The sequence below is a fragment of the Semicossyphus pulcher genome, unplaced genomic scaffold (assembly GCF_022749685.1).
Source record: "Semicossyphus pulcher isolate SPU_LCO1_2020_fin unplaced genomic scaffold, fSemPul1.0.p SCAF_22, whole genome shotgun sequence".
Taxonomy (NCBI): domain Eukaryota; kingdom Metazoa; phylum Chordata; class Actinopteri; order Labriformes; family Labridae; genus Semicossyphus; species Semicossyphus pulcher.
Window position 1 is genome coordinate 6,482,187 of NW_027211696.1, and position 26,713 is coordinate 6,508,899.

At 42.9% G+C, this 26,713-nt stretch overlaps 1 protein-coding gene across 1 annotated transcript; it reads right to left on the reverse strand.

The window, feature by feature from the left end:
• Positions 1–332: 332 nt before the first annotated feature.
• On the reverse strand, positions 333–21,454 carry dbh (dopamine beta-hydroxylase (dopamine beta-monooxygenase)). The gene is made up of 12 exons (XM_069673830.1): positions 21,086–21,454; positions 15,132–15,278; positions 13,798–14,055; positions 13,246–13,422; positions 9,596–9,698; positions 9,004–9,170; positions 8,709–8,852; positions 6,458–6,496; positions 5,945–6,004; positions 5,578–5,705; positions 5,112–5,271; positions 333–604 (listed from the first exon to the last, which is right to left on the reverse strand). Exons 1-12 carry the CDS (start codon positions 21,452–21,454, stop codon positions 491–493), a joined length of 1,866 nt encoding a protein of 621 aa, XP_069529931.1. The 3' UTR covers positions 333–490.
• Between the last annotated feature and the right edge of the window lie 5,259 nt (positions 21,455–26,713).

The window sequence follows — 26,713 nt, forward strand, 5'->3', positions numbered from 1 at the left end:
AATCAGCAAAGAGATAAGAGGTACGGCTTTGTCCACAAGGGGGGCGCCAAAATCAACACAAACTGAAAGTTCCTGACAGTAGCTTTAATTACAGTTCAGTGCAGATGGAAATAATTCACAAAATAATTAATCACAAGCAGAAAAAAAACAAATGAGAACTAAAATTACTTCAATTTACTGGTAAAGAAGTGCAGCAGGAGTTAATGGCTAACAGCTTTGCTTCCCAACACTTTGGTTGCAAGCCCCAATTTATTTGTTACATGCCAAACCCAAGTTCTTAGTGTAAGAAATACTGCCCTTTGTTAATGCTTTTAAACATGACACATACATAGGATTATCATTAATTAGTGTACTTATAATAACAGACAGTGGGTGAGTATATATAATTACAGATGGTGTTTTGTACAGATGTCATCTATTACTTCCTGCAAAGGGGAGCTTCTGGAAGTTGCTCTCTCCTTGGGCTGAAACGGCCATATTGCTCCCTCGCTCAGACTGGGGGTGCAAGTGGTCGGCTGGTGGGAAGTGCCCCTCCCTCACAGGGGTAGCGAGGTTTTTCGAGGATGGACGTTACCACCGGCACAGGCTGTTTGTCCCACTCTCCCTGGAGAAACAGATATATAATGTTGGCGATGGGTTGTTTGACAAAACAGCATGTCATTATTGAGACAGCAGGTTATATTTGGTGGCTGCACAGTTGTCACGACACAGTGAGTGAAACATTAAACAAAGGGAGGTTTTTTGTGGTGTTTTTTTGAGTGTTTTTTAGCAGGACAGCGTTAGTACTGTGAAGTGGCAGTTTCCTTCCCTTTTAACAAGGTCTAGTTCCCCAACAGTTGCAGTGTTTTTGTGTGAAATGATTCATTCGGTTCAGCGTTATGCCAGTTAATCTGTCACATTTGTGCAGCTTGCTCTGCTTGTTGTTGTTGATTATCTCTGCATTCATTGCAAGTGAAAAAAGGTTTGCACCAAAATGCCCTCTAAGCAGTGAATACTGGACCCTGTAAAGTGAGGGTAGGAGGGTACAAGAGTTAAAGCCTGTTGCTGACCTGTGCAGCTCGCCTTATGTTTGCCTGAACAGGTAGTGGGTTGTAGTTAGGTGAGGTTAAAAGGGTATAACAGCTGTAAACCTTGTTCGATGATGAGGTTTTGTCTCTTGCTATACAACGAGGGTTAAGAATGTGTCTGTGGTTTTATGAATTCCAGAGACACCAGAGACCGTGCTTAGCAATAAATGTCGTCGATCTTGCGCACAAGCATTTTAAGTATTTAATATCCACCAAATCACAATTCATCATGGATGTCGTAGGACATATGACATACCATATACAGTATAAGCCGACTTCATCACAAAAGATGTTGCGACTGAAATCTTGTTGCCAAGACTCCGACAGAGTCTGGCAGAGTACTCTGCCAGAGTTTGGCTGACAGGGTCGGAGAGATACTCTATTGGAGGAATGATGGGTAAGGCCAAAGTGACACCCTTGTGCCATCTGAGTTCCAACGCACGAATGTTTCACGCAATGATAGGACAGGAAGCTCCCTAACACGTTTTGTTGATGCCAATGCCAGAGAAAAAGAGAATGATGAAAACCATATCAGCCCTAACTGCGTCAAAGGCCGAAAGGAAGGGAAACAAGGTGTTTCCAAGGACCTGAGGCTGGTCCCAAAGGGGTCCTTGACAGCCTGCTGGGGGAATCGCCACTGAGCTTCAGTGAGTGTTGGATGAAGATAGTGTATGATTCGATAGTGTGGTTATCCACTCCATTATTCCTGGCCAAAATTGCAGCAACAATGCTTCCTGTTCAGCAAAGACTGCAAAAATTGCAGTACTATTTGCACAGGGAGGACAACTATGTGTAAGCTTTACACCACAAGTCTTCCACCTGATGTGCAATAGGGGAGGGGTGGAGGTTGCTCTAGAGACCATAGTGGTTTGGATTACTTATTTGTTTCATGGCGTAAGAAGAGGGTCCCATAATGGGCCATACCAATAGCTAAAGGTGTTTTGGGCATGGATAAAAGATGTAACCCAACCCCAGCCGTATGGGCAGGTCTTGCCTCCTGGGCAGGCACTATGGGACTCCTTCCGGAAGCCTGGGCATCACTGGGAACCAGAGCCTTCCTGGCAAGTTTGGGGCAAACAAAAGGGCTTTGTGGTTGCCTCCTGGGTTGTAATTAGTGTTACAGCTATTAGTAGAAATGGGGAAATGCAAAGGGGGATGACCTGGACTTAGGTTTGCCAGGGTGTTCTGTCTCAATGGACTCATTTTTTACATCAAGGAAATCCATAGAGGGCATCGTATTGAGTACTCTGTGGCAAACCGGTTCACCCCAGCTACACCACATGTTTGCAATATTTTATCCAAAAACTTCAGTCTCCAGTCCCTGAGGGGTTATCTGACATGTGAGAGTCTGCCACCACATTCTGCGGCCATGGCAGGTTCATGGCCCTGAGGCTGGAAAAGTGATGGAAAGCCCATAGAAAGAGTTACTGAGCCACTGAGAGCGACAGGTTCGATCTGGTGCCCCCTTGATGGGTGACATAGTAGACAACTGACTTGTCGTTGGAACTGACAAGAACATTCCTGCACCTAGATTATAAAATCAGGTCAGTTAATGTACTCCCTAATTTCCTATGCCTGCTATGTGGAAGCAAGTCTGCAAACCCCTTCAAGCACAAGCATTTAGCATAGCAACAATCGAAACCAACGGACACCCAAAAACAGACTCCTTTTACAATGATCAATTAACTGAATGGTGCTTTAAAGCCAGCAATGGGAGAACAATTACCTTACTAGCCAAGGTATGGAGCTTGCAAAGACGTTTGCATTGCATATCTTTAGTAGTAGCTACTGAGCGGGATGGCACAAACACCAGCCTGACCATTTGAATAGCCTTGAGAGTCTAATCGCTACCTCTTGTAGAATGAAAATGTAGCTCCAACCATGCAGTTGCAGCGCTTCACTATCTTCTTTTGTTTTTTTAAACTGCATTTGCAGATTACCTGGGAGACAATTCAAGGGACATCTGTCATGATGATATAGGCTTATACACGGTATGTTCTACACAAGTCATCCAAGGTCATATGTGACCTTTTTATATTAAATACCCGACCTGCTATGGCCAAGACAGATAATATTCACTGTTTAGCACTGCATCTGGCAGTCAGTAAGAATAGAATATAATGCCGATATTTTTTTCCCGCACACCTAATTGCAGAGATCATCAACTCTCTTCTGTATTGGAATTAGCGTACAGTATAAAGGTGATACTCTTATCACAATTGTTACAACGGTCGGGGTGACGGGTCTTGAGATGGTTAATCAAGTTTGTAGTGTTGAAAGACTTTGCCTTGGCTCCTCCTCACATCACCGAAGCTGAGCAGTCATTGCAAATAGCAGTTTTGCTTTCTATTTCGGACACTTTGAAAAACTTCCACACCACGGACAATTTGGCTTCTAACTCTCTCATGCTGCAGGTAGACACACGTGACGTCATCGAGCTGCGCTGTGCAGGTCTTCTTCGCGCCGGGGACATTGCGCCAAGGTCGACATTTAATCATGTATGCAGCAGCCCATAATTTTATCGGTAATTATATCGGCGGATATCGGCGTGTTGACCGATGTTCATTTTTCAGCCAATATCGGCCGATACCATGCCGATATTATCGTGCATCCCTATAATTTTTACGATGTAGCTTTCCGGTTCAAACATGTATGGCTGAATTATCTCTATATTACCATTTGCCATTGGGTCGTGTACAGAAGCTAACATAGGAAAATACAAAAATCAAAACAGGCATTCAGCTTTCTAAGGGCCCGATCAGACAGGACGGCTTTGCGGGCTGTAAAACGCGAGGCGCACCGCACTGCCTTTTTTGTGGAAGTAAACCGATCAGACAGGGCGCGTTTTAGCACCCGGGGGCGGCTTTTTTTCCTACTGTTGTTAAGGCAACTACCGAATCATTAGCTGTCATTAACCTAACTGTTTTATTGTAAACTGACAGAAGGCTCGCCTCTCCTTTCATCCGATTGGACGATGAGAAAAAACGCCCATGACGTCGGGCGCTTTTCTGCTTTAAGTTGAAGTTTTTTCAACTCGAGGCGCTCGGAGCGTTTCCTAAAAAACGCGAGGTGCGCAGAGCAGAAAAAAGCGCGGCGCTCTGCAAAGCAATAGCAGCGCGCAAAAAGCCTCTCATTGAAAACAATGACAAAAAAGCCGCCCCCAGCTGCTAAAACGCGTCCTGTCTGATCGGGCCCTAAGTTTGATGGGCGGAGTCGAAGGTGAGCTACAGGTGCGTGTCAGAGGGTGTGGTTCGAAACTTAGTATAGTGGGCGGGGACCATGCATATTGGGGAATTTTTACAAGGTAATTAAACGTGTTTTGTAGAAATTACATATCGGGCAATGTATTATTTCAAGCAGAGCATTTTATATGTCCGACTGGAGCTGGTCGTCCAACACGAGCTTCTTCCCTCTTACAGTGACACTACAAAGATTTAACACTGTGAGAGCCTGACAATAAGTCTGACTGCCGAATTACTTTGAAATATTTTATGCATGACGGCTGCACCAAGAATATCTTTCAACTGCCCTCCAGTGGTGGCATCTAATGGAATTCATGCCGGCTTATGTTAAAGGGAACATTTTTTTGATTGAAGTTAATGAAATAAATGTTTGAAAATGAATACCCCTGACGGCTTCTTTACATATGTAAGAAGAGATCAAGCTGTATGCCTCCTTTTATGAACCTCATCCCGATGTTTGAATTACGTGCTGATTTCCAAACCTTGTTCAGCTTGCTTTGTTGTCTTGTTCTCCTTTGAGTAGTGCTCCTGATGTCTTAACTCAAACACTGGAATGGGTGCCATGTAGGTGAATTTGACCTGGTTTGCACTTGGACAACTGATCAAGGCCTCCAGACACTTTTGTGCTGTAATTGATTTATTCGCTGTGATCCGAACACTTTTCTGTGTGTGTGTGTTTCACAAGTTAACAAGCTGTCCGCTAAGCTGGTCTGACTATGCTGTCCAACTGATGTCTGCCTTTGAACTGCTTTAATTGGTGGCTTGGCAGCCGGTTGTAGCGCACGTGTGACTGGGGACTTACAGGAAAGAGGCGTGCAGTCGACTGGTTGCAGTGCATGGAGATGGGTGCTGTATTGTAAAGAGAGTCGAGCACCTCTCCGGCGAACGCGTCCCACTGGAGCTGAGAATACTGCTCCGTCACACTTTCCTCACCGCACACACACCGGTCGTTTCCGTGGAACCTGGAGGGAGAGGAGCGAGAGAGGTTGACGGAAAGTCGATACAAGAGGGAGGCAGAGTGAGATTGAGAAAGGGAGGGGGGGAAAGCAGTCAGAACTGGTGTTAGGAGAACACTTTAAAGGACAAAGCAGCTGGATTTCGAGATTAAAAGAAGTAATCACTCTGGTTCCCGGGAGTGAGGGGTGCTGGGGGATGGGATGAATGCTGAAACCAGAAAGTGCTTAGTCACACTGGAGATGTAGAGGAAGAAGCGAAAGGAAAAAGAGAGAATGAAGGACAAATGATTGAAGGGAGAGCGCGTGTGCTACCTGTTAATGAAGTTAAAGTATTTCTGCAGGTATTCTGGGTCAACATGGCTCTTGCACAGCTCCAGCTTAGTGCGAGGGTAGTAGTGAATGTAGTTCACACACATTTCCTCCATGATGCCGAAACCTCCCTGAGGAGACGGAGAGATTTGGATGGAGGAAGGCGTGGATAGATAGCACAAAGAGCAGATGTAGGTATTAAGGGGGGGGAGAGATGGGAGGATTACGAGGAAGAAAGATGAGTTTGAAGGAGAAAGATGGAGGAGAAGAGAGATTAGAGAAGGCAATACTCGAGGATATTCTGTTGTTGTCGGTGCTCAAGGTGAACTTTTACAATGTAAAAATACTCCTGTATATTGTTGCTGCTCACCACTGTTGGCTTGCTCCTGTCTTCCGTGTTAAAAGTGCACTTTGTTATGAGGACGTCGCCCTGCAGGATCGAGCAGAACACACCTGCAGTTCAACATACTTCAACGAGAACTGAAGATAATTAAAGCTAACGGACAGAAAACGAGTTACTCAAGCGAGCCAGTTGTTTGCTGAATGAAATGTTTCCTTTGTGGGGCTCAGCTGCTGCTTTTTTTCTCCGTCCGTCTCCCAAGAACTTTTCCTCACAGCGCTGATTTTTACAGCCTGTCCCCATTTCCCCCGATTTAAGCACCTTACACAGTGGCGAGGTATTCTAATTCAATACTCTAAATGCAAAAGAGGGAGGGGGGAAAAAAAAGAACATCTGGGGCACTACCATTCAGAAGAAGTCGGCTGAGCTTGCAGAATAGTGAAATTCCCTTTCTTGTCGGGATGCGACATCTGCATAGTGGAAAGCTTAATCGCAGCCTTTGGTCGTTTCAGATGCATGCAGAGTGATCGGCTTTAGACTTACGGGTAAAACGTTCGCCATTTTCCTCAGAACTCGGATCGTCTGTACGGAAGGAGACAAAAACAAATGCAGTTTATCGCAGGGGAAAGCACCCAACGCTCAATCATTGCAATCTTGTATTTTTCCACCCATACATTCGGACATGAAATCATTAAACGTAAGACTCTTGTTACAGCTGAATGCATTGTTACAGTGCAGTTTAGGCCCCAATTAGACAATTCGTGTCCAAAAGCACAGCGTGATAAAACTGGCTGCTCTAAAGGCCTTCCTTAAAGGCACCTTTGGTAGCTGTTAGCTCGGTGTGTTCTGTTAGCTGTTTTTAGAGGATGCTTTGATAAAGTCTCCATTTGCCTGACGCGGCTGCGGGGTCTAACACGACACCGCCACACAGGTACGTTCAGAGGACTCTGACACCAACAGCAGCTGCAGATCTTAGATGCAGATGTCAGTCTCTGCTCTGTCTGCTGCGCGTGTCTCCGTGTGTCCCTGCCTAAGGATGTTTTGCATTTCAAAAAACATGCACAACAGATGTCGTCTGATGTCTATTGACAACTTTTATGTTGCTGTTTGTCAGTTTGACGTCTGGTTGATGGTCACAGAGTGTTTTTTCTCTTTACTTTTTATTAAAAGCACAAATTGATGAGACTAAATGGTTTCTTTGCTCCCAAAGTGTGACTTGCTCATTCCTCCCCCTCCATTGCTCACATAAAGGAGACATATTCTTGCACGGTCTGATGTTTTTCTTCATTACAATAAACAGTTGCACCATCATTTTTTTTACGCACTCAATATACTCGAGCGCCGCATGCATATTAATCCACCGTTGGAAATGGTCCCAAACAAATGCACCATTTACTCCTGTTTGAGTAATGCTCGCTAAAAACTGCAGCGCCCTGCTGTGTGAGGGAATGAGTTTGCCTTTAAAGAAGGGGTATTAGGCTGTTTCACATTTTAAGACATATAATGTTACAATGTTGGGTGTCCGTACTAAACGTGGGTGAAGTTTCAGATCTGTAGGTAAAAGTATGTTAGAGTAATTCCCAGTTTTTTCTAAATATGCTGCACTTTGTGATGTCACAGAGTGCAGCCTCAGCAGGCTTTGGAGAGCTGGCCAATCAGAAGAAAGTCGGCTTGTAGGGGCGCGGTGTCTTAAAGGGACAGAGCTGACTAAGTCGTTTCAGGCTGTATGAGGGCCTGCACACTACACAGAGTTTTTTAAACTGTAAATTATGCTAAGCTACTAAGCTATCACAGGGTGAAATATGAAGCTTGAAATTAACATAATAGCCTCCATTTTAATGAATAAAAAATTAAATTGTAGGCTGATTTGAAAGGTGGTATCCTCAGTATCAACCAATGGCCTTGTGCCTGTTAAAACATTGTTTTCTGGCTGTTGTGAGTTGTGTAGCACTACATCTTTGGAGTACATTATAGGCCAGAGTAAATGCAAGGGGAATTCAAGTAGTAGAGCAAACTGGAACAACCAAACAAAACATATATCAATCATCTGATTGTCAATTTAGATTGATTGAAAAGAGACATTTGAAGCCAGTAGAAACACCTGACCTCACACTTTGTTTCTTAATTGTAATAGGTTGTGGATGATCTCCATCTCCTGTGGCACACAGCTCAGTTTTATGTGAAGTACAACTCACTTTTATCAGATCTATTGTATAGCCCCTTTCCCACTGGTCAAAAACCCACTATCACCCGGCTTTTTTGCTTAATGGGAACTACAATCGGCATTCAGACTCGGGTCAAATGAATCTGCAGTAGACCCGGGTAATTATCGCCCCTGCTCCGACTGGTATTGACAAAAGCCTGGGTCGACATGCTAATCTCCGCCCCCTTTCCGGCGCGATGCTATGCTCTGTAGGTAAGTTCTGTGACTCCTCGCCATCTCAGCTACAAATTCTGCCCGTTTCCATCCGAGCAGCGCTCCATCATTGTTCCAAATTTGTCGGCGCTGAGTTTGATACACAGACTGAATGAGTAATAGATACAATAAAGACCTAACCACTGTGACATCTTCACTGTCACTAACCCTGTTTTGGGCGCGTTTGTGATGTCACACGGTTACGCAGCAGAAAAGGAGACAGGTGTATACTTCACTGGCAATGGGAATCTGCAATCTGCATTTATTAGTGGGTCTACACAGGAAACGAGTATATCTAATACAAAATAAGACACAATGCACAAAAACGGATCTTAGCGCTGGATTCCTCTGGGTAAACCGAGCCCTGTTGTTGCTCACCTGGTAGTGTGTACTGAAGTGCTCGTCCTCCTGCACCACCTCCAGCTCTTTGCCTCCCCTCACCAAAACTGTCCTCACCCCTCGCCCGGCCAGGTGGGTGTGCAGCTGGGACGCGAATATGTAGATTCCCCCTGGAGGCAAAGCCTAGACAGACAAACAGGCAGGCGGAGAAACAAACATAAGTTCCCACTACGATTTCTGTTCTTTAGGGACCAAAACTTGAAGAAATACAAGGCACACTAGCATTCTGACTCCTGAATAATGCAGTAAATGAATGAGTTTGTCGTATACACACAGTCTTGGTACACTTTGAGGTGCAATATCCACTGAGGTAGAAGGCTTGTTGTTTGGGCGGGATCGCCATGATGGGAGTATAGACGAGGCCCAGCTCCATGATTCCTGCATCGTACCGCCGCAGACTCGGGGTGTAATGCAGCCGTATTCCTGACGAGTCTCGACGGCCTGCGAGAAGAATATTACGCAACATTAAAATATGTTATTAGATTATTTTGTCATTTTCAAGCCTCCTGAGGAAAAAAAGTTTGCAGGTGAAGAAATGACTGCAGCCTGGCAACATTTCCAAGACGTCATGAGCTGCTCTGGCAATATCTCTGTAGGTCTGAAAAATTAATTCCACAAGGTGGCCGTGGGGTCTAATATGAAACATCTCTGAACTCCAGCTCGAGAATGAATTAGATAGTTATGTAGGACATCTGAATAATATGAGCTCAGATTGGGATAAGTAAAACAAAGTCTGCAGTGACTCGAGATCAAAAGATATCTGGGAGATAAGACCCGCTCATTCGGGGGGGATGTTAAGAATCCTAATGCTCGTGTGTGTTTGAGAGGAAGAAATAAGCTGTGCGGGTGTGTTGACATGTGTGTACCAGATATAATGAGAGGGTTGTGGTAGTGGACCTCCAGACGAAGGAACCTCGAGGAGCCTGGTCCTGCCATCGGCAGCCCTGCATCAGGAGGGTAGTAAAAAGCCTGCAAGCAAGAAGACACATAAAGATGCACGCATGACTCATTATTCCTCTCATTTATGCACAGCTGCTTCTTCTTCTTCACATATGGTAAAGATAAGGTGTTGTACCTTATGTGCAAAAAATCTAAATACAGGTGCATTTAATTCCTTTTTTCAAAAATTGTATATTTTATGTCCTGACAATAACTTGTTATATTCGGTCAGGCATTTTATTAGAGATAGGAGTCATGCATTTCAGACCGAGGAAGATTTCTCTAAAGAAAGGCCCCTCTGTGAAACGCCAGAAAAACAACTTTTTTTGTTCGAGGATGACAAAAGCAAGTCACCCAGATTTATATAACAGTGCAAACATGCACCAGTTAGGTACTGAAAAACATATTTGGCATCTCTGGACTCTTGACAGTGGGGGTGGGAATCGCAGGGTAACGATACACGATACGTGATCCATGATAATGTCACTTTTTTGCACAATTTTGCAGTGCCGTATATTTGTATATTAAGATATCGACATTTGGCACCAGCCTATCGATACTTGTAGTGCTCGAGTCAGAACGACAATATATTGCTGTATCAATATTTATCAATACAAAGTTGCCATGACATCAGTGTAAAGAGGTTTCATTTCATTCACTGTAGGATGCACGAAAAATTCTACTCCAGGCTTCATCAACCACCTCGAACTAGTCCTCCATCCTCTTTATGATGTAAGAAAATGATTTATCCAACGAATCACAATTACATCATTACACCTTCTTTCTAACCTGCAGAGGTAATAGATAACCTCTCTAGCTCTACTAGTGTGGTTGATGGGGGCCTCTAAAAATAAAAGCATGCCTACTCACAACTCCCAACCACCCACCGGAGTTAAAACTGTAACAGCAACAGATTGACAGACTGAAATGGTGTTTTTAATGTGTTTATGGTACATTAAACATGACGCATCAACATAAAGACCTTCATATGTCTTTCAGGCCTTCCTTCCTTACACGTCAAGCCCCACAGGCATCAAACCTTCCCGTTATTATAAAGGAATCTTGATTTAATATTGATTCAACATCAGTGTATTCACCTTTTTCCGACAGCGGACCACCGTAAGCCACTTCTGCTGATACATTCAGTTTGAAATGGAAGCAAGAATTGTTTTATTTAATCATGTCCTCACAGTAAAATCCTCCGGGACTTGCCTTCTCTCCTACACACACGCACACACCCTTTCTTCTCCCCATTCACATTCTGACACTGTCATATATTTTTGTTCCTCTCAAACTTTCCCCACTTTATTTTCCTCCTCTGTCTTGTTTTGTATGTTTGCAAGGCCACGTTTCCCCGTCTGATGCGGTGCCGAGGAGAATGAAACAACACTATTAAGAGGTGATGAAAGAGGCCTGAATATTTCCCACCTAATCTTGTCTTCACAGCTCACAGCTCACTGAAGGCATCCTGCTTGTTTTTGTTTGGCTGGCAGATAATCCAGTGAGAGCGGGGCCAGGCTGGCTGTGATACAGTGGGGAGCGGAGCAGAGAAATATGGTGACAGGCTCACCGGTCCCTGTCCTCTTTGTTTTGTGTGACCAGCAGGCTGCGTGCACGCTCACTGAGCCGGCTGCTTGGTAGCAGAGTAGCTGTAGTGCATAAGAGGCATGATGAAGGTGATTGACTAGCTGATAAAGGAGGCGTCCATTTCTCCTTGAACATTTTAGCTAGCAGCTCTGCCTCTAAAAGCAAGTGCATTTGTTTCATCCTAAAAAATCTGTATAAAGCTGAACTCTAGTGATTGCAGTGATTTTAATTCGTTTAATATTTTAAGTGCCAATCTTTAGCTGGCTGACTAGTTAGCTAGACTAGTAAGCTAGCTCATTAGTTAATTAGCTAACGCTGACAGGATTAAGATAAGTTCAAGTGAATACTGTTGTGGTGACGTCACACTGACTCATTTGATTTCAAAAGTAGTCAAACATTTTCATACCATATTGGCAGCAGCAGAACTGTCACCTTATGTTAGCAAGCAGAGTTAGCAAACAGTTGCCTTTAGCATGCTCAGACTAATGTTAGCATTAATATGGAGTTGTGTTTCTGACGACCTATGGCTGCTAGTCCGATATTGACTCTCAGCTCTGTTTTTGGTCAACAAAACTGAGGGAAATATTTGTCTTTTTAGTCGCTAAATGCTATACTAGCTAGCTGATCCGTAGCATTGTCTGTTTGCTCTTTGGTAGCCTACTTCAAGAACTGTAGGTAAATCAGACTTAACAGCTGCCTGCTACGGCAAGATAAAGGCCTAATGAGAACAGAAAAGCTGGAAATTCGGGGGCAGCAGAACTTACATTTTACCTGTTGTATGTTAGCAGTAGCAATGGTTGCATTTAGCACACTCAGACTGTTTTTTGGTCAACAACACTTCTGAGGTAAATTGTCTCTTTAGTCGCTATACAAATACCTCTAGCTAGCTAGTCCTTAGCATTGTCTGTTTGGTCTTTGGTACTAACTGTAGAGCAGTGGGTAATCAGACTTAACAGCTGCCTGCTGTGGCAAGAAAAAGGCCTAATGAGAACAGAGGAGCTGGAAATTTGGGGGCAGCAGAACCGACATTTCACCTTTATGTTAGCAAGCAATTTTAGCAAACAGTTGCATTTAACAGTAAACAGTATAGTAGAGTTGGTTCCTCTACTATACATTATGATGCTTATTAAACAGCTATTTACTTACGAAATCAATTATTTGACACAAAATATTGATTAATTTAAAAATGATTAGCCTATTTCTGTTTTCCATCTAAAAATAGTCTGTTTCACTGACAGTGAGAGCTGCGTCCATAGCAACGGTTACCTCTGTAGCCTTCTTAAAATGAGCTGACTACCCACATTAAAATGAGCTAAGCTAGCTGTTTCACATATCCATATTATCCATTGTTCAAATAAAAACATGTAGTTCAACATTACAATATAAGTTACTCAGACAAGGAACCACCTGCGTGCTTGTTGACTGGTCTGTTAAACTGGAGCCATTATTCTTCCTCTATGGTGCCTCTCTCAAAACAAACTCCATAAAAATGTGTTATTGGGGTTTGTGTTGCGTGTCCATGTAAACAAGTTTGTTAATATTTGTATGTTAGCGTGCTTCCCACATACAGACTGTCTTGTGGCTCTTAATAGATTTTTTGCTACATGTGGGATCATCATTACAAGCTTCCCTGCCTGCAGATAGGCATTGATAATACCCGCGTAGGAGTCATTGTTTATCTCTTATAATAGGTGCAAGGACTGGACCAAAATCAAGTTTTATTCCAACTCTTATTTAATTAGATACTTGTTAGGCCAATGTTTATTAAAAACTTGTGATATATCCTGTTATTTTGGTATTTGTGGCAGTGCGGCTCTATTTTTTGTGATATTTTGAGTCCTAAATCTTGTCCTACCTTTAGAGGTATACCTTTTGTAATATAAAAGTTACTTTCAGGTTTGTGTTTTTTGAAATTTGAGTTCAGGGAACAGGGTGTGAAGTAGTCAAATTAAGTTAGAGGATGTGCGTGGGTGTCTGTTTCCCATCATACCTCAGCACCCATGGCCCATGCAGCCAGCACATGGCGGCAGAAGTTGAGCTTGCCTGGCTTCATCTTGTCATCGCAGGAGCCGCTGTACTGTGGAACATCGCGGATATCCGGAGAACACTCGAACACTTCTATGTGATGCACGATGGCCTCGTTACCTGGAGTTATCACTGACTCATACTGACAGAAACAGGGAGAGGTGAGAGAAAAAACAAGTGAAAGAGAGAGTCTGGCTGTTTCTGCTGCTAAAAGCTGTGGCAATATTGCTACCACGGACAGGTATGTCATTTAAAACGTCTCGGAAATGTATTATAGGGAGAAAACAGTCAATATTCTTTGTACTATATGTGTTTGTTACCTATATATTCAACACATATTCGTAGATATACGCAAAGAAGGTGATGTATTTTCTGTTTCTTCTTTCTAACCATGACAATAATGCTCTTGATTTGAAAGGCCGAACTGGTAATCAGGGAGCAATATTAACTTCCTGTACACCATCTCCATCTAAAACACCTACTCTACTGTGTGTTTCCATTTATAGAGGCTTCATACCATAACAATGTGGTTCTTTGGCATGTTTTCAGGTAGCTCCTGTATGAAGCACCAGTAGGTGGTCTCTTGGCTTGGTATGATGACATTCGGCGCCACCACATCCAGCGTCTGCACGTCTGGAGGCAGGTTGGGTGACGGCGTGTCGGGGCGAAGCATCAGCACCCTCTGCACTCCGGTGTGGATGCGGGACAGGTTCAGCTGCTCCAGAGAGGCAAGTTTTTGATCCAGGAGTCCGTAGATGACGTGCACAGTCCCCTCCTGACCAATCAGAAAAAAGAAAGAATTAAATTATTGCCAATAAACAGCAGTATCTTATATCCACATCTCTTTATATTATATAAGCCTCATTGCTTTTTTTGCATGCAGTCATAAAAATATCAGGGGAAAAAGCTCAGACACACACCCTCCCACGCACACATGGTCACAGAGCGAACACACTGCGACGTTCTCAAGGTTACACACATGCATGCACATTCCCGCCTGCATCCGTCGCTGTCTGCATCTCACCACCTATCTGTATCTGTCAGGTTCAGTCAGTTCAGGATTGACAGCCGCTATTTTTGCTCTGAGGACGTATGAAGCATATAAAGCAACAGGTGCGTTTGCCCTCGCATGCGCTCAGGTGGAATGGAGGAGGTAGTATATATGTGGAATAGAAAATGCACACCGTTCTGAAAGCACACTATTTTTCAGCGAGTGAGTCAACAGACACAGAGCCATGTTAGCTCTGTCAGTCTACACAGCTCATGAAAGAGGGATTAACTTGGTGAGTGAGGATAGCAGAGCAGGTCAGGGCCATGTTGGCTGTTTAAACCCTCATTTAGCAGTGAGAAGAGCCATTAATTTCTTAAAAGCTGTGAGGAAGTTTCATTTTGTGTCGATCTCGGCGACCCCTGTGAACAAAGCCGCTCGTCTTATCTCTTTGCTGCTTTGTCCGATACGTGTGTGAGTAATGCTTCTCATGCTGCTGACTTTTAAAAGTCAAACATATCGCTAACCGTGAATCTTTGTCGTGGAAAACATTAAAAACAAGGCTGCTTCGGCATCGTGCTGCTAATCGACCCGGTGGCAAATGTAGAATATGGAAATAGTCAATCTTGTCGCCATCATTATTAATTTTAGTCTGTTTCATAACAAGCTCATGGGTTAGTGCGATTTAGCCGCAGAGCTAAACCAACGCCCAGCAGAGTAGCTTTAAACTTTAAACCAGCCAACAAACCAAAGAAACTCGATATCTAGTAGCCATATTGACCTTGCAGTTAGACCCACATTCTGTTCCCCGGACATGTACACACACACACACACACACACACATAAAGAAAGACTCTACACACCTCTATGAGGTAGTCTCTGGGGTCACAGGTGCTGAACGGTCTTTTGAAAAGCAGGTAGAATCCGTCAGGTTTCTGTTTGGCTTCCATCAACTCGTAGTCCTGTTGGCTGTCCAACGAAACGTGGCCCTCGCTGTCGCTCCACGCATCCTGAAGAAAGAGAACAAAAAGAGGAACATATTGTCATATTTCAATTGAACTGAGACTGGAATGTGGATACTGTTTTCTTAAATTAAAGGGGAAATAGCTGATTAAAGGAGACGTGTCGGTGGAGTTGTCTTAGCAGGTCGAGTTTTCCTAGTTGTTCAACCATTACTGAATATAATTTAGGGGAGCTGTGTGTCCGTGCAAACCTGGTTAGAGAGTAAATGTTTTTAAGTCTATACGACAAGAGGAGTTTAAATTTGCTGAGTTTAAAACAAAAGGAGGCTTTTTGCTGAGATGTCAAATAAATAGCATGAACTGGAGGGAAAGTTATACTGCTATTTGGTAGTAAAATGTAATATTAGCACAAACCTTAACAGTCATAGTGGAGTATAAAACAGTGGATTATGACACAATTAATAGAAATAAATCACTGGTGCTGTTGGTGTTGTGAAACCTCCACTTCTCAGCCAGCAGCCTCAGCAACAGCTCCGTCGATCCGCTCCTGTTTCTCACATTCTTATCTGTCCAGAATAGCACCTAAGATCTCTCTCTTTATTTCTGTCTCCTGCTCTGTCCCTCTTATATAACTGTTCCACACAACCTGCAAGGACTCTGAAGCTGACGTTATTGAAAATACAGTGTACATGAACCTAAAAAAATACGTGATCTATAGTGTGTTACATGTCGATGAACAGAAAACCTCCTGTACCTGTTTTTACACAGAAACAGTTTTGGTCACTCTCATAGTTCTTCCAGGCTTTCTTGACCTTGAAGAGATCATCCCTCCATGTGATTCCAAAGTTAACTAATGCTGCACACCTAACCTGTCCTGACAATAAGAACAGTGCACATATAAAACATGGAGAATAACTTCAAAACTTCAAAGGCCTACATTGTAGAAAGAGAGGAAGATGCCACAGAACGAAGCTATGTGGTTAGCAAAAACTGTATGCATCGCTAGGCAGTTTTTTCATTACTTCTTGTGATTAAACCAACCTGACTGAAGTTGGGGTCCCATGACTTGAAAAGTTAACGCCCCCCCTTTTATGGGAAAGCAAACAGAGCCTAAAGAACACAACCTGGGTTAACAGAGAAAGTTAATAACCCTCTGCTTGATACCCCCTATCTCTGAAAGCTGGTACAGGTTTTGTCAAGCTAGCTAACGCAAAGAAAGCCAAGCTTTGTTGCACTTGCTTCCTAGTTGAACCCGTTGGTATTAACATGTTACATCTGTATGTGGACACATAATGTAGATAACGACATCCTATCTACAGACATTTACATTTACACCTGGTATTAATAGGAAAGATTAGCTAGCTAATGCTACTACTCATAGCTTTGGTTGTGCTGATTAAGCTAGCAGGAGGAGGTGGAGTTAGGCGACCTTTCAGCTTGTTGGGTGGATTTCTTTTAATGAATATTGTGGTTTTAGGGATCTTACTTTCACCTGACTGAGATTCAAACAGCAAATTAGTTTTTTACATAGTATTAACATCAGCTGAACTTTATAATGCAGTTTAACCCATAACAACAATTTTGTCCCCCTTCACTTACACATATTAGAGTCACTTTATGAAGGGTTCTTTGTGGACAGTTGAAGATTGATAGAAACCACAGACTGTATAAAAAAATGGACGACATGACAGCTCCCTAAAAGTGAAGCCAAATCATTTCGAGCGCCCGCTGCTGACTGGCTGCAGTATAGGTCATAAAGCCCGCCTCCTCCATGTTAACAGATGGGACATGAGTCAAACTATAAAATCAAAATACACATGGTTTCACACAAACATGGTTTCTGTCATTATAGTTAGTTCTTATCATGCTGATTTACGTCCAAGTGTTCATTTTTCTGACAAGTTTTGTTTTAATTAGTTATTTGATGTTGTAAAAAGAATGATTGACAGCTCTGATGACAAATTTGGCTCCTGCAATTGATCTGTTGCTCAGTAGAGGAGGAACGGGGAGAGGAGACATAGCTAACACTCACACTGCAGTCATTGAACTTTCCATAACCATGAATATCTGTTTCAGACCAACACAAGAAGCTGTTCTGCTGCAGACTGTGCCCAGCTGAGGGATCTTTGTCTTTTTGTCAGTAAGTTAAATGTTTGTTTTGGTTAGCGGAAGGGGCTCAACCATTCGATACAGAGCAGACTCCGGGTCCACATGTGCAAGATTTTGTACAATGAGAGTAGATGTGTCTTCCATCTTTATATACAGTCATTGATGAAAACATGTGGGCACGGGATTATTGTTATTATTATAAACAGATTAGAAAACATTTTAACCCGTCCTTACACTGTCAAAGAAAAGCTAGTTGTTTGAACTAAAAATAAATAACTTTTTTAGTCAAATTAGCTTGTCATCCATTAGTTTACTCAACTTTTATTTTAGAATTTAGTTGCCAATTTAGTAGTTTAACAACTTAAAGTTAAGGTGAAATGAAAAATGTCATTTTAATCCTTTTAGATCAGATCCGCGGTAATATTGTGCATCTATTTGACAATATAGGCCAAAAAAGATACTGAAAATCAATCTCTTCGTATTCTTATATCAAAATCCGATAATTTTTTCTTCCAGTAAAACTAAATTTCACGCGTGCTTACCTAAGTTAGCACCAAACAATTTAAACCAATCAATCTGCAACATTTAGCCGCAGAACACCAAGAACACTCGGTCAGTTAGCTAGCTACTGCGCTGTGGAGAACGTCTGTCTACGCCCACTTCTCAACGATCAAATCAAATCCCTCTGATGATATGTCCCGCCTGCACGTCCTGTTTCACTTGGAAATACGTCACGATACGGAAGCTAGATACTCTCGAAATGCTGTTTCAGCTTGACTTTAACATTAGTTGAGATGATAAATACAAAAGAGTGGTTTATCACAGCGTTCACACGTACTTATAGTTAAACTGTAAATGGATTATAAGTAACCATGACTCATTGTTTTTACAGTGTATTCTTATTTAGGGCCCAATGGGCAGCTGTGGTTTCCAAAGGGAGCGTTCCCCTTTTTTGTCCATTCCTGAAGGGGTCCGGAGACTGTCAACTTTTTCCCTCCCTATAACATTGTCACAACGTCTTTTGTGTTATGTAACTGGTATAACTGAAAGTCACACCTAACTGAAAGAAAGGGAGAAAAGAAAATCTGCAGTCTTCTTATCTCTGGTGTGAAATTAAATGACAAAATCTTAATATCCAAGTCTCCGAGGCCTCATTTGAATACATTGATTTAAAAAGGGGATTTTAGGAGTCTATGAACTAAAGCGTATCTTAAATTTGTCAGGATTTGTCAAAGGCACTCTGGGTGTGTGTGTGAGAGAGAGAGAGAGAAAGAGAGGGAGAGAGACTGTAGCTCAGCAGTGACCTTTCTTCTGCTGGTGGTTCTGCCCTCCTGAGGGACGAGAGAGGGAGGCAACAATGGAAGAAAGAAAGTCAGATAGCAGGGAGGGGATCAATTTGAACAAGAAAATTCTTCACAGTGATGTGTTACAGTGCGATGGTTTGATTATAAACTGCAGGGATATGGTACACTGGGATTGGGCTGACAAAGGGAAGCTAGGCTGAGTGTATAAATGAGGTACATATTAACGCGGGGAGGTCAATGCTGCTAAATAATTGTGCTGGCATAATGTGACGGGCTGCTGATGGACTCATTAGACAGAACCATGTGTGAAACTTTGATGTGCCTTCACAGAGCCTTTGTGTTTGTGCCCACGGAGCGGCCTCCGGAGTCCTGCGCGCTCCTTCTGGCCTCAGATCGAATCACAGAAAAGATTCCCAGCAGAGACTTCTTTTATGTTCTCTCTCCACTGAGTAAGTCAATAAAAGTTTACAAATGGAGCTGACAGATGGATGAAGGAAAGATATATTTCACAAAACCAAGTGCTAACAAAACAAAGTGGACGCTACAGGTTCAAAGTGCTAATAGTTGCTTAAATAAAGGTTTAGAATGAGAAATCGAGAGAGCCTCAATGCTTCATGGGAAAACATGCCTCGCCTTCAAACTAATTCACATTTGCTAGACAATGCTGGGGCTGCACGGCGGTGCAGTGTTTAGCACTGTTGACTCACAGTTAGAAGGTTCCTGGTTCGAATCCTGGTTCAGACAAAGAGGTCTTACTGTGTCAAGTGTGCATGCGTGAGGTACTTCCTCCCACAGTCCAAAGACATGCTCGTTAGGTTCATTGATGACTCTAAAATTACCTGTAGGTGTGAGTGTGAAAGGTTGTCTGTCTCTATGTGTCAACCCTGTGATTGCCTGGCGATCAGTGAAGGGTGTACCCCACCTCTCGCCCAATGACAGCTGGGATCGGCTCCAGCCCCCCGCGACCCTGAACAGGATGGTAGTCAACAAGACAAGTGGTATAGATAATGGATGAATGGATGGATATACTATAGTGGGTATATTAAAATCCTTTGAGTTTAACTGTGATCACGGATCAAGGAACACTACAAAAGAATATTTATTTTACAGATTAAATTTTAAAAAAAGTTTTTGTCTCTGCATGATAAGAGGAACTTCTTCAAATTTCACACAATGCCTGTAGCTGTGAGTGATTGTCTTCCATGGTGGAGTTATATTTCTTAAAGGGGGGGTATTATGCTAATTTCAAGCTTCACATTTCACTCTTTGATACCTGTGGAGTAGCTTAGCATAATTTACAGTTAAAAAACCTTTTTCTCACACTGGTGCTCTGTGCAGGCCCTCATACAGCCTGAAACGACTCCGTCAGCTCTGTCCATTTAAGAAACCCCGCCCCTACAAGCCCGCTTTCTTCTGATTGGCCAGCTCTCCGAAGCCTGCTGAGGCTGCACTTTGTGACATCACAAACATGTAGAAAAAACTGTGTGAAACCTGCAGAATGAGCTGAGAGGCCTGGGGATTACTCCAACATACTTTTACCTACAGATTTGAAACTTCACCCACGTTTAGTCTGGACATCCAACATTGTAACATTATAAATATGTCTTAAAATGTGAAACAGCATAATACCCCCTCTTTAAGGACAAAAATAATATGTGATACAATATTTTGGTGTATTCAGATGCTGTTGCTGTGCTTTATTTAACTTTGGACCCGCCTTTCTCTCTGCACTGAAATTGTCATTGTGATGAGGCAATGAAAAGCAAACAGATTACTTCCTTATTTGCAGAGGACCTTTGACCCTGATTGTGTTCATTGTAATTACTTTTATTCATCATCAAAAGCTGGTTCTGTAAAATCTTCCTCAAGGTTCCAACGTATGTGGCCCGTTAATTTGTTAATTATGTGACACAGAAAAGGTTTTTCATGAAGAAGAATCAGAGCTAATGCTTGGATCCCTTTTAAACTGTAATTAGTTTTCACCCTTGATGATTATTTCCAATAAAAAAAAGGGGAAGTACGTGTGATTTCTCTGGCAAGATTTATTGTTTTTCAGACTCAGGATATTTCACTGAGAACATTTCAGGCTTGTGCGTGGTGAAATGAAAATGAGCCATTTTACACGTCTTAATCAGCGCAGGATTCAATTTTGATATGCTAATACCTGCTAATGATTCCCAGGTGAACTTCAGCTATTAGTGCAGTTTGACTGATTTCCAATTAGCAAGGGCAGATAGCATCCTTTGTGACTATGTGTTCATGAAGCAAGCCGTCTGCCTGCTCCTCGTGCAAAAACACCAATCTCACACCCCAGGGACCATGGACACCTCCGCTCCGTAGGGACTTAATGTAATCCCAGTGCGGTAAGGAATTTAACAAAGCAGCCCATGGAGAGAAATTTCAAGAGACAAACAGTTAAATTATTTGATTTTTGCTTCTTACCCCAAAGTAGCTGCTCGTTCCAGAGTCCCACAGCACCACCAGGTCAGCGTTGGTCAGCTCCCCACGGTCAGACATCCCCAGAACCACCCCGTGTTTGAGCTCCGCCACCCTCAGCTCCATGTACACCTCCTGCTCGGCGTAGCTGATGTTCCAGGCCAGCCGGAGGTCCCCGCGTGGGTCGAGGGGCACCCGGAAAGGCATGGGGAGATGCGGGAGAGGGCTGGACGGGTTCGACTGAAGCTTGGACACTTCGACGGCATTGATAGGCGCCTGATAGGAAGCAACCAGGATGACCATGAGGGCGGCCAGGGCGGTGAAGTACATGATGGTGACGTCCTGAAGACGGAGGTTCTTGTTGAAGACCCTCATAATTCAGATGATGAATCTTTTCTTTTTACCTGTGTTTTGTCTTTCAGGCTTATTTGGAGTTGATTTCAATCCAGGAAGTTGTGAGGAAAGTTTTTGTCCAATTCTGCAGTTCTTTAAGACATTAACTCTCCAATCTTAAACACCTTCTGGTTCTTCTCTGCTTTTAGGCCTCAGTGGACTCCGAATCCCCCTCGCGTTGGTCAGGTGAGATTTTTTATGCTTCCCTTCCCATGTTTTTTATCCTCTCAGGCCCGTCTTCTTAGAAAAATGACTTTCTTCTGAGTATCACTAACTCTTCACTCTTCTTCTTCTCTTGTGGGTATTGTCTCTTTCCTCTAAGCGACTGCTCTGTCTCTCTCTGTCTCATCCCCCTTTCTGGTTTTTAAGAGACTCCTCCCTTGTGAGTTGTCTGTTTGTATCCAGCTAATGGTATTACATTTGTTGAGGAAAATTGGATTGCATCCTTTAAGCCCTGAGGTCAACCATGATTCTGCACATCTGCCAGCCCCTAATTGATCCAAATTCAACCATGAACATTATCAACGACAATCTAACTTAACTTTATTGCTTGCTCTATGTCCCTCTTTTTCGTTCCTTTGTTATAATGTATCATGCACGCTCTTGTACATTTGTATACCTCTCTGGGTGTTTGATTGAGAGCACATTCAGGGAACATTACTTGTGGAGGAGTAAACAAGGCATTAATGCATTAGTCCCTTTCCTCAACCCACCGCCTGAGGCTGCAGGAGACCTAATCAAACTGCCAATTATGGCTTTCAAAAGCAAGATGGACACATTCAGGTTGGTTTGAAAGGTTAGTGAAGCCCCCTTAGGAAAGGGTGTGTGCATGTATTGTGTGTTTGTGTATGATGAGGGACAGGTGGACAAATGGATTTGAATGGATTTACAAAGACGTGAAATGCCGCTCTTTGTCCTGTCCCCGCCCTCTGCACACGTGAGAATCAATACAGGTTGAAAGATTACAAACATGGAGATTGACATTAAACTCAATTAGGAATTACCGCTAACAAACATGGAGTCAAAGACAGACCAGGAGAACATTTAAAATGAAGTCAAAAAATAAGTTTAAAATGTATAAACACAAAGAATGAATGAAATCAATGGATGGATTACCTTACCTGCCTGTCGTCAAACCTACCTGGGTACGTCTGTGTTCTCTCTTGTGGAATCATCCAGCAGCTAAAGTGAGTCTTGGTTGGAAACTTTCAAAGTCTTCCTTACTATTTTTGGTATGTCCATAGTTGCCAACCTGAGCTCATAAGACTTTAGCGCCTTTCTAGTCTTCCGACCACTCATAGTGCGCTCACATTAACCCACTGATGGCAAAGGCCTAAGTGCCAATCTGCAATCATTATCTATGAACCATGTCATACCTGTTGGCTATGCCACCCGGAGCAATTTGGGGTTCAGTGTCTTGCCCAAGGACCCTTCAACATGTGACTGTAGCAATCAGGGAATAAACGCCCAACCTTCTGATTGAGAGACGACCGACTCTACCACTGAGCCACAGCCGCCCCCCTGAAGCTAAGCATTCCTACCCTGTCGGGTAGATAGTTGGGGTTCAGTATCTTGCCCAGAGATACTTCGGCATGGAGACTGGGGGGGATTTCCATCCCCAATGGTCATGCTTTCGGGTGCAATTTGAGGTTCAGTGTCTTGCCCAAGGACCCTTCGACATGCGGACTGTAGCAGTCAGGGATCAAACGCCCAACCTTCCACTTGAGAGACGAACGACTCTACCACTGAGCCACAGCCACCCCTGTGAAGCTAAGCAGTCACATACATTCAAACTCTGCCAGCTAGAAAGTTGGGGTTCAGTATCTTGCCCAAAGATATTTTGGCATGTAGACTGGAGGAGTTGGGGATTGAACCACCATCCTTCCGATTTGAGGACGACTCACTCTACCTCTGAGCCACAGCTGCCCCTATACTATACTGTTAACTGAAAAAAAAGAAAATGCAGGAACTGAAAGGAAATTAATGAACGAATTAAACCGTTTTCGGGCGGCTATGGCTCAGTGTAGAGTCAGTCGTCTCTCAGTTGGAAGGTTGGTGGTTCGATCCCCGGCTTCCTCAGTCGACATGTCGAAGTGTCCTTGAACCCCAAAACATGAATGTGATGACTGATCGAGAGTTGGGCATTTTACGTAGTCTGCCGTGAGCGTGAATGGGTGAATGTGACATGTCGTGTAAAAGCAGCTTTGAATGGTGACAAATCTAGAAAACCGTTATATAAGTACAGTCCATTTACCATTTAATGTGTAGCTCAGGGTTGGTCCAGATTGTGCTGCTGAATCTGCAGGTTTTTAAAGGCACCTTTAAAGATATTTTCAAAGTCAGTATTGTTTGAATTCAATTTTGCATCTTCACTTTTCGGGTCCTAACTGTCACAGACTTTCATGGCCTATTGGGACCCTTTGAATTGAACAAAGCCAGAAAACCGTGGCTTTTTCCTATTATGACAAGTCCAAGTGTCTGCAGTGAAAAGCCTATTATCCGAGTGATTTCGCTAATGCATTCAATCCCTCTGCTTTAGGAGAGCTATTACCTGAGTTCAAACCTTTCCATTTCTAAACTCCAGCAAGTTCACTGATTAGTTCGTCATCACGACACAAGATATGTGACGTAATCAGGCCAATAAGCGCTATCCGCTTCTTTTACAGAGACGGCAAGTCTTTTCAATATCAATGATGTTGTAATTAGTTTGAAACTCTGCTTCCAGCCTGCTGCTTTTCTCCTTATAGTCAGCCTCATTTGTACATCAGTTCAGCACATCCCTTTTATGTCCTGTTCTATAGGACTGATTTATTAAATTTGAACTTCCTGTGATTTGAAGACAAAGCTCGTCATCAAAAGCCCTGTAGGTCGAATGCAAATTCTCCATGTTTGATTAAAGTTTGCACATGACGTCAAACCATCGAGTCCTCTTTCCGGAAGAGGCTTGTAAAGGGAAACGTTTGCATCTGAGCAGAGAGCAGAACAGAGAGGAACAGACTGGTATCATGTTTGTTAATGTAATAAAGACGCTAAGTCCCTGAGGCAGGAACAGTGTGTGTTTGTGTGTGTGTGTGTGTCCTTCTAATGTCTCTGGCCTTCTCAGTTATCTTTTGTTTCTGAAGCGTCTTCTTTTGTTTCTTTTCATCTTCTACACCTTCTTCACTCGTCCGTCTCTCCTCCGTCACACTGCTGTCTCTTACTGCTGATCAACCTCTCCCACTCTCTCCTACACACTTATCTTCCTGCTGCCGATGCTACTGATGTGTCAGCAAACATAAACGAGACAAGACGCGTAAAGTCGGCTCTGATCCGGAGGAAGCGACAGAAAAAGAGGGGGATAGAAAGGGGGGGGCTACTGGGAGGTACAAAATGAGGCTCCTTTGTGTTTGTTTGGCTATGCAAAAAGCCTGGGGGTCTATCTGACATTATCCGGCCCAGAACAATCCAAATACAGCCCCCAAAACGTACCCATCATGCTTTGCTGTTAGTTTGGGAGAAGCTCATGCATGGACACACACATCCAGAATTATTAGAAATCTATGATGGCAGTTTTGAGGCGAATGTTCAAATTTTCTTGCATCCTTTGGTTTGCATTGTGTTTAGGTTCTGATTGCATTATTTATATGTATACTACATCTTATACGCTCTTTACAGATACTGATATATTATGTTGATTTAGCACTTTTATAGGCGTATGTTCTCTTGGATAAATGGTTCAAGTTACATTAATTTTCCAGTTGACTAAACTCTCTACATTTTTTACACAGAAGCGGGGCTGTCTAACATTAGGATAACACCTTTCAATCCAATGCTAAATCCAGGTACAACAACCTCAGTTATTAGAAGAAAAATGACACAATTACAGAATCCCCGCCCCACCTTCTTCAATGCAGAGATGCAGAGACCAGCCAGTATTCTCATACAGAAATAAAAGCACCTGAGCATAGTTAGTTTGCTGTAATTTTATTGAACAAAACTTTATTTGTAAACTTGCACCATGGAGCTTTTATTGTACATTTTTCAAACAGGGTTGTTTACTTATTTTCAGATGTAAATGACCAATATGTGCAAAAAGTTTTGAAATTTCTCCAGGAGAACCCTTCAGCCTGCTGCCAGGACACAGGTTATAATGGCTGCAATGTAAACCTTTGGGGCAATTGCGCTCGATCAAAGTACGTTCTCTAAGAGGGCTTGTTTTTGCCACTTACCCTCTCATATTGTTGTCCTGCTTATGTAACAACATTTTGGAAGGATCCTTACAGAAATAGACCTCTTTGTTTAGTTAAGATCCCTTTTGTTCAACCAGAAGCCACCATTAAATCGCTCTCTTCAAAGCCACCAGACTCCATTGACAAAAACAATATTTTTACCTCGCAGAACACTTAACTTGCTAGCCTACCGTTGATCCGATCAATAAGTTTATCTGTGTCATTGTGTGAGTTTGTGTTAAATGGTTAGATGGGAATATTTGTGTAACATAAAAACAAACTAATGAGCAGTAGACCAGTAAACCTATTTTCTGCCAGGTAGAAATGACTGTTTTGTCAATGGAGTCTGGTGGCTTTAAAGAGAGCAATGTGAAGGATGAATCTGATTGAAAAAAATCTTACTCTTAACTTATGTACCTTTTATTCATTTATACCCCAAAATATGCAGCAGTTTATGTTATTGTGTGCATCAGTACATTGATCATAATACTAAAAGCTGACTTTAATTTCTGCAACTGAATCTTTCCTTATTTTAGGTAAAAAGGAATAAAAGCTGTGAATATAAAGTCAGCTGCCTCTTCCTCCTCAGCCTGTATGTATGTGCACGCACACACAAACACACACACACTGACAGAGAGAGAGAGAGAGAGAGAGAGAGATGGGGATGAGTAAAAGCAGAGTCCACCTCAACATGTCCAATCCAACCATCTCATTCTCTCCTTATATAAATATTTTAACACCGCACACTCTCAAAGTGCACTAATCTCCACTTCTGTGAGTTTGAATAATGTATGCAATAAAAACTCACACTGCTACTCTTAACGCTGCCTCAAACTGCCCCTGGTCTGATGTGAATGGGAGAGGAGAGCCGCCGTCATTGGATGATTAGAGGAGACGATGGGTGAGGAGTTTGGAGAGGCGACAAGAGAGACAGATAGAAAGATGGAGAAAGAAAGCAAAAAAGCAGAGAACCAGTTCAGGCTGAGAAGCTGCCAGAAGTGGGGATTGTGTGGATCACATGACAGGAGAGGGT

Bases quoted from the DNA above. Each gene is read 5' to 3' on its own strand.
- dbh (XM_069673830.1), bottom strand. From the start codon at position 21,454: ATGAGGGTCTTCAACAAGAACCTCCGTCTTCAGGACGTCACCATCATG. The intron at 9,699-13,245 runs GTATGATGGGAA...TCTTGCTTGCAG, and splicing joins CATGGGCCATGGGTGCTGAG to GCTTTTTACTACCCTCCTGA. The intron at 8,853-9,003 runs GTGTGTATACGA...TTGTCTGTCTAG, and splicing joins CCTCAAAGTGTACCAAGACT to GCTTTGCCTCCAGGGGGAAT.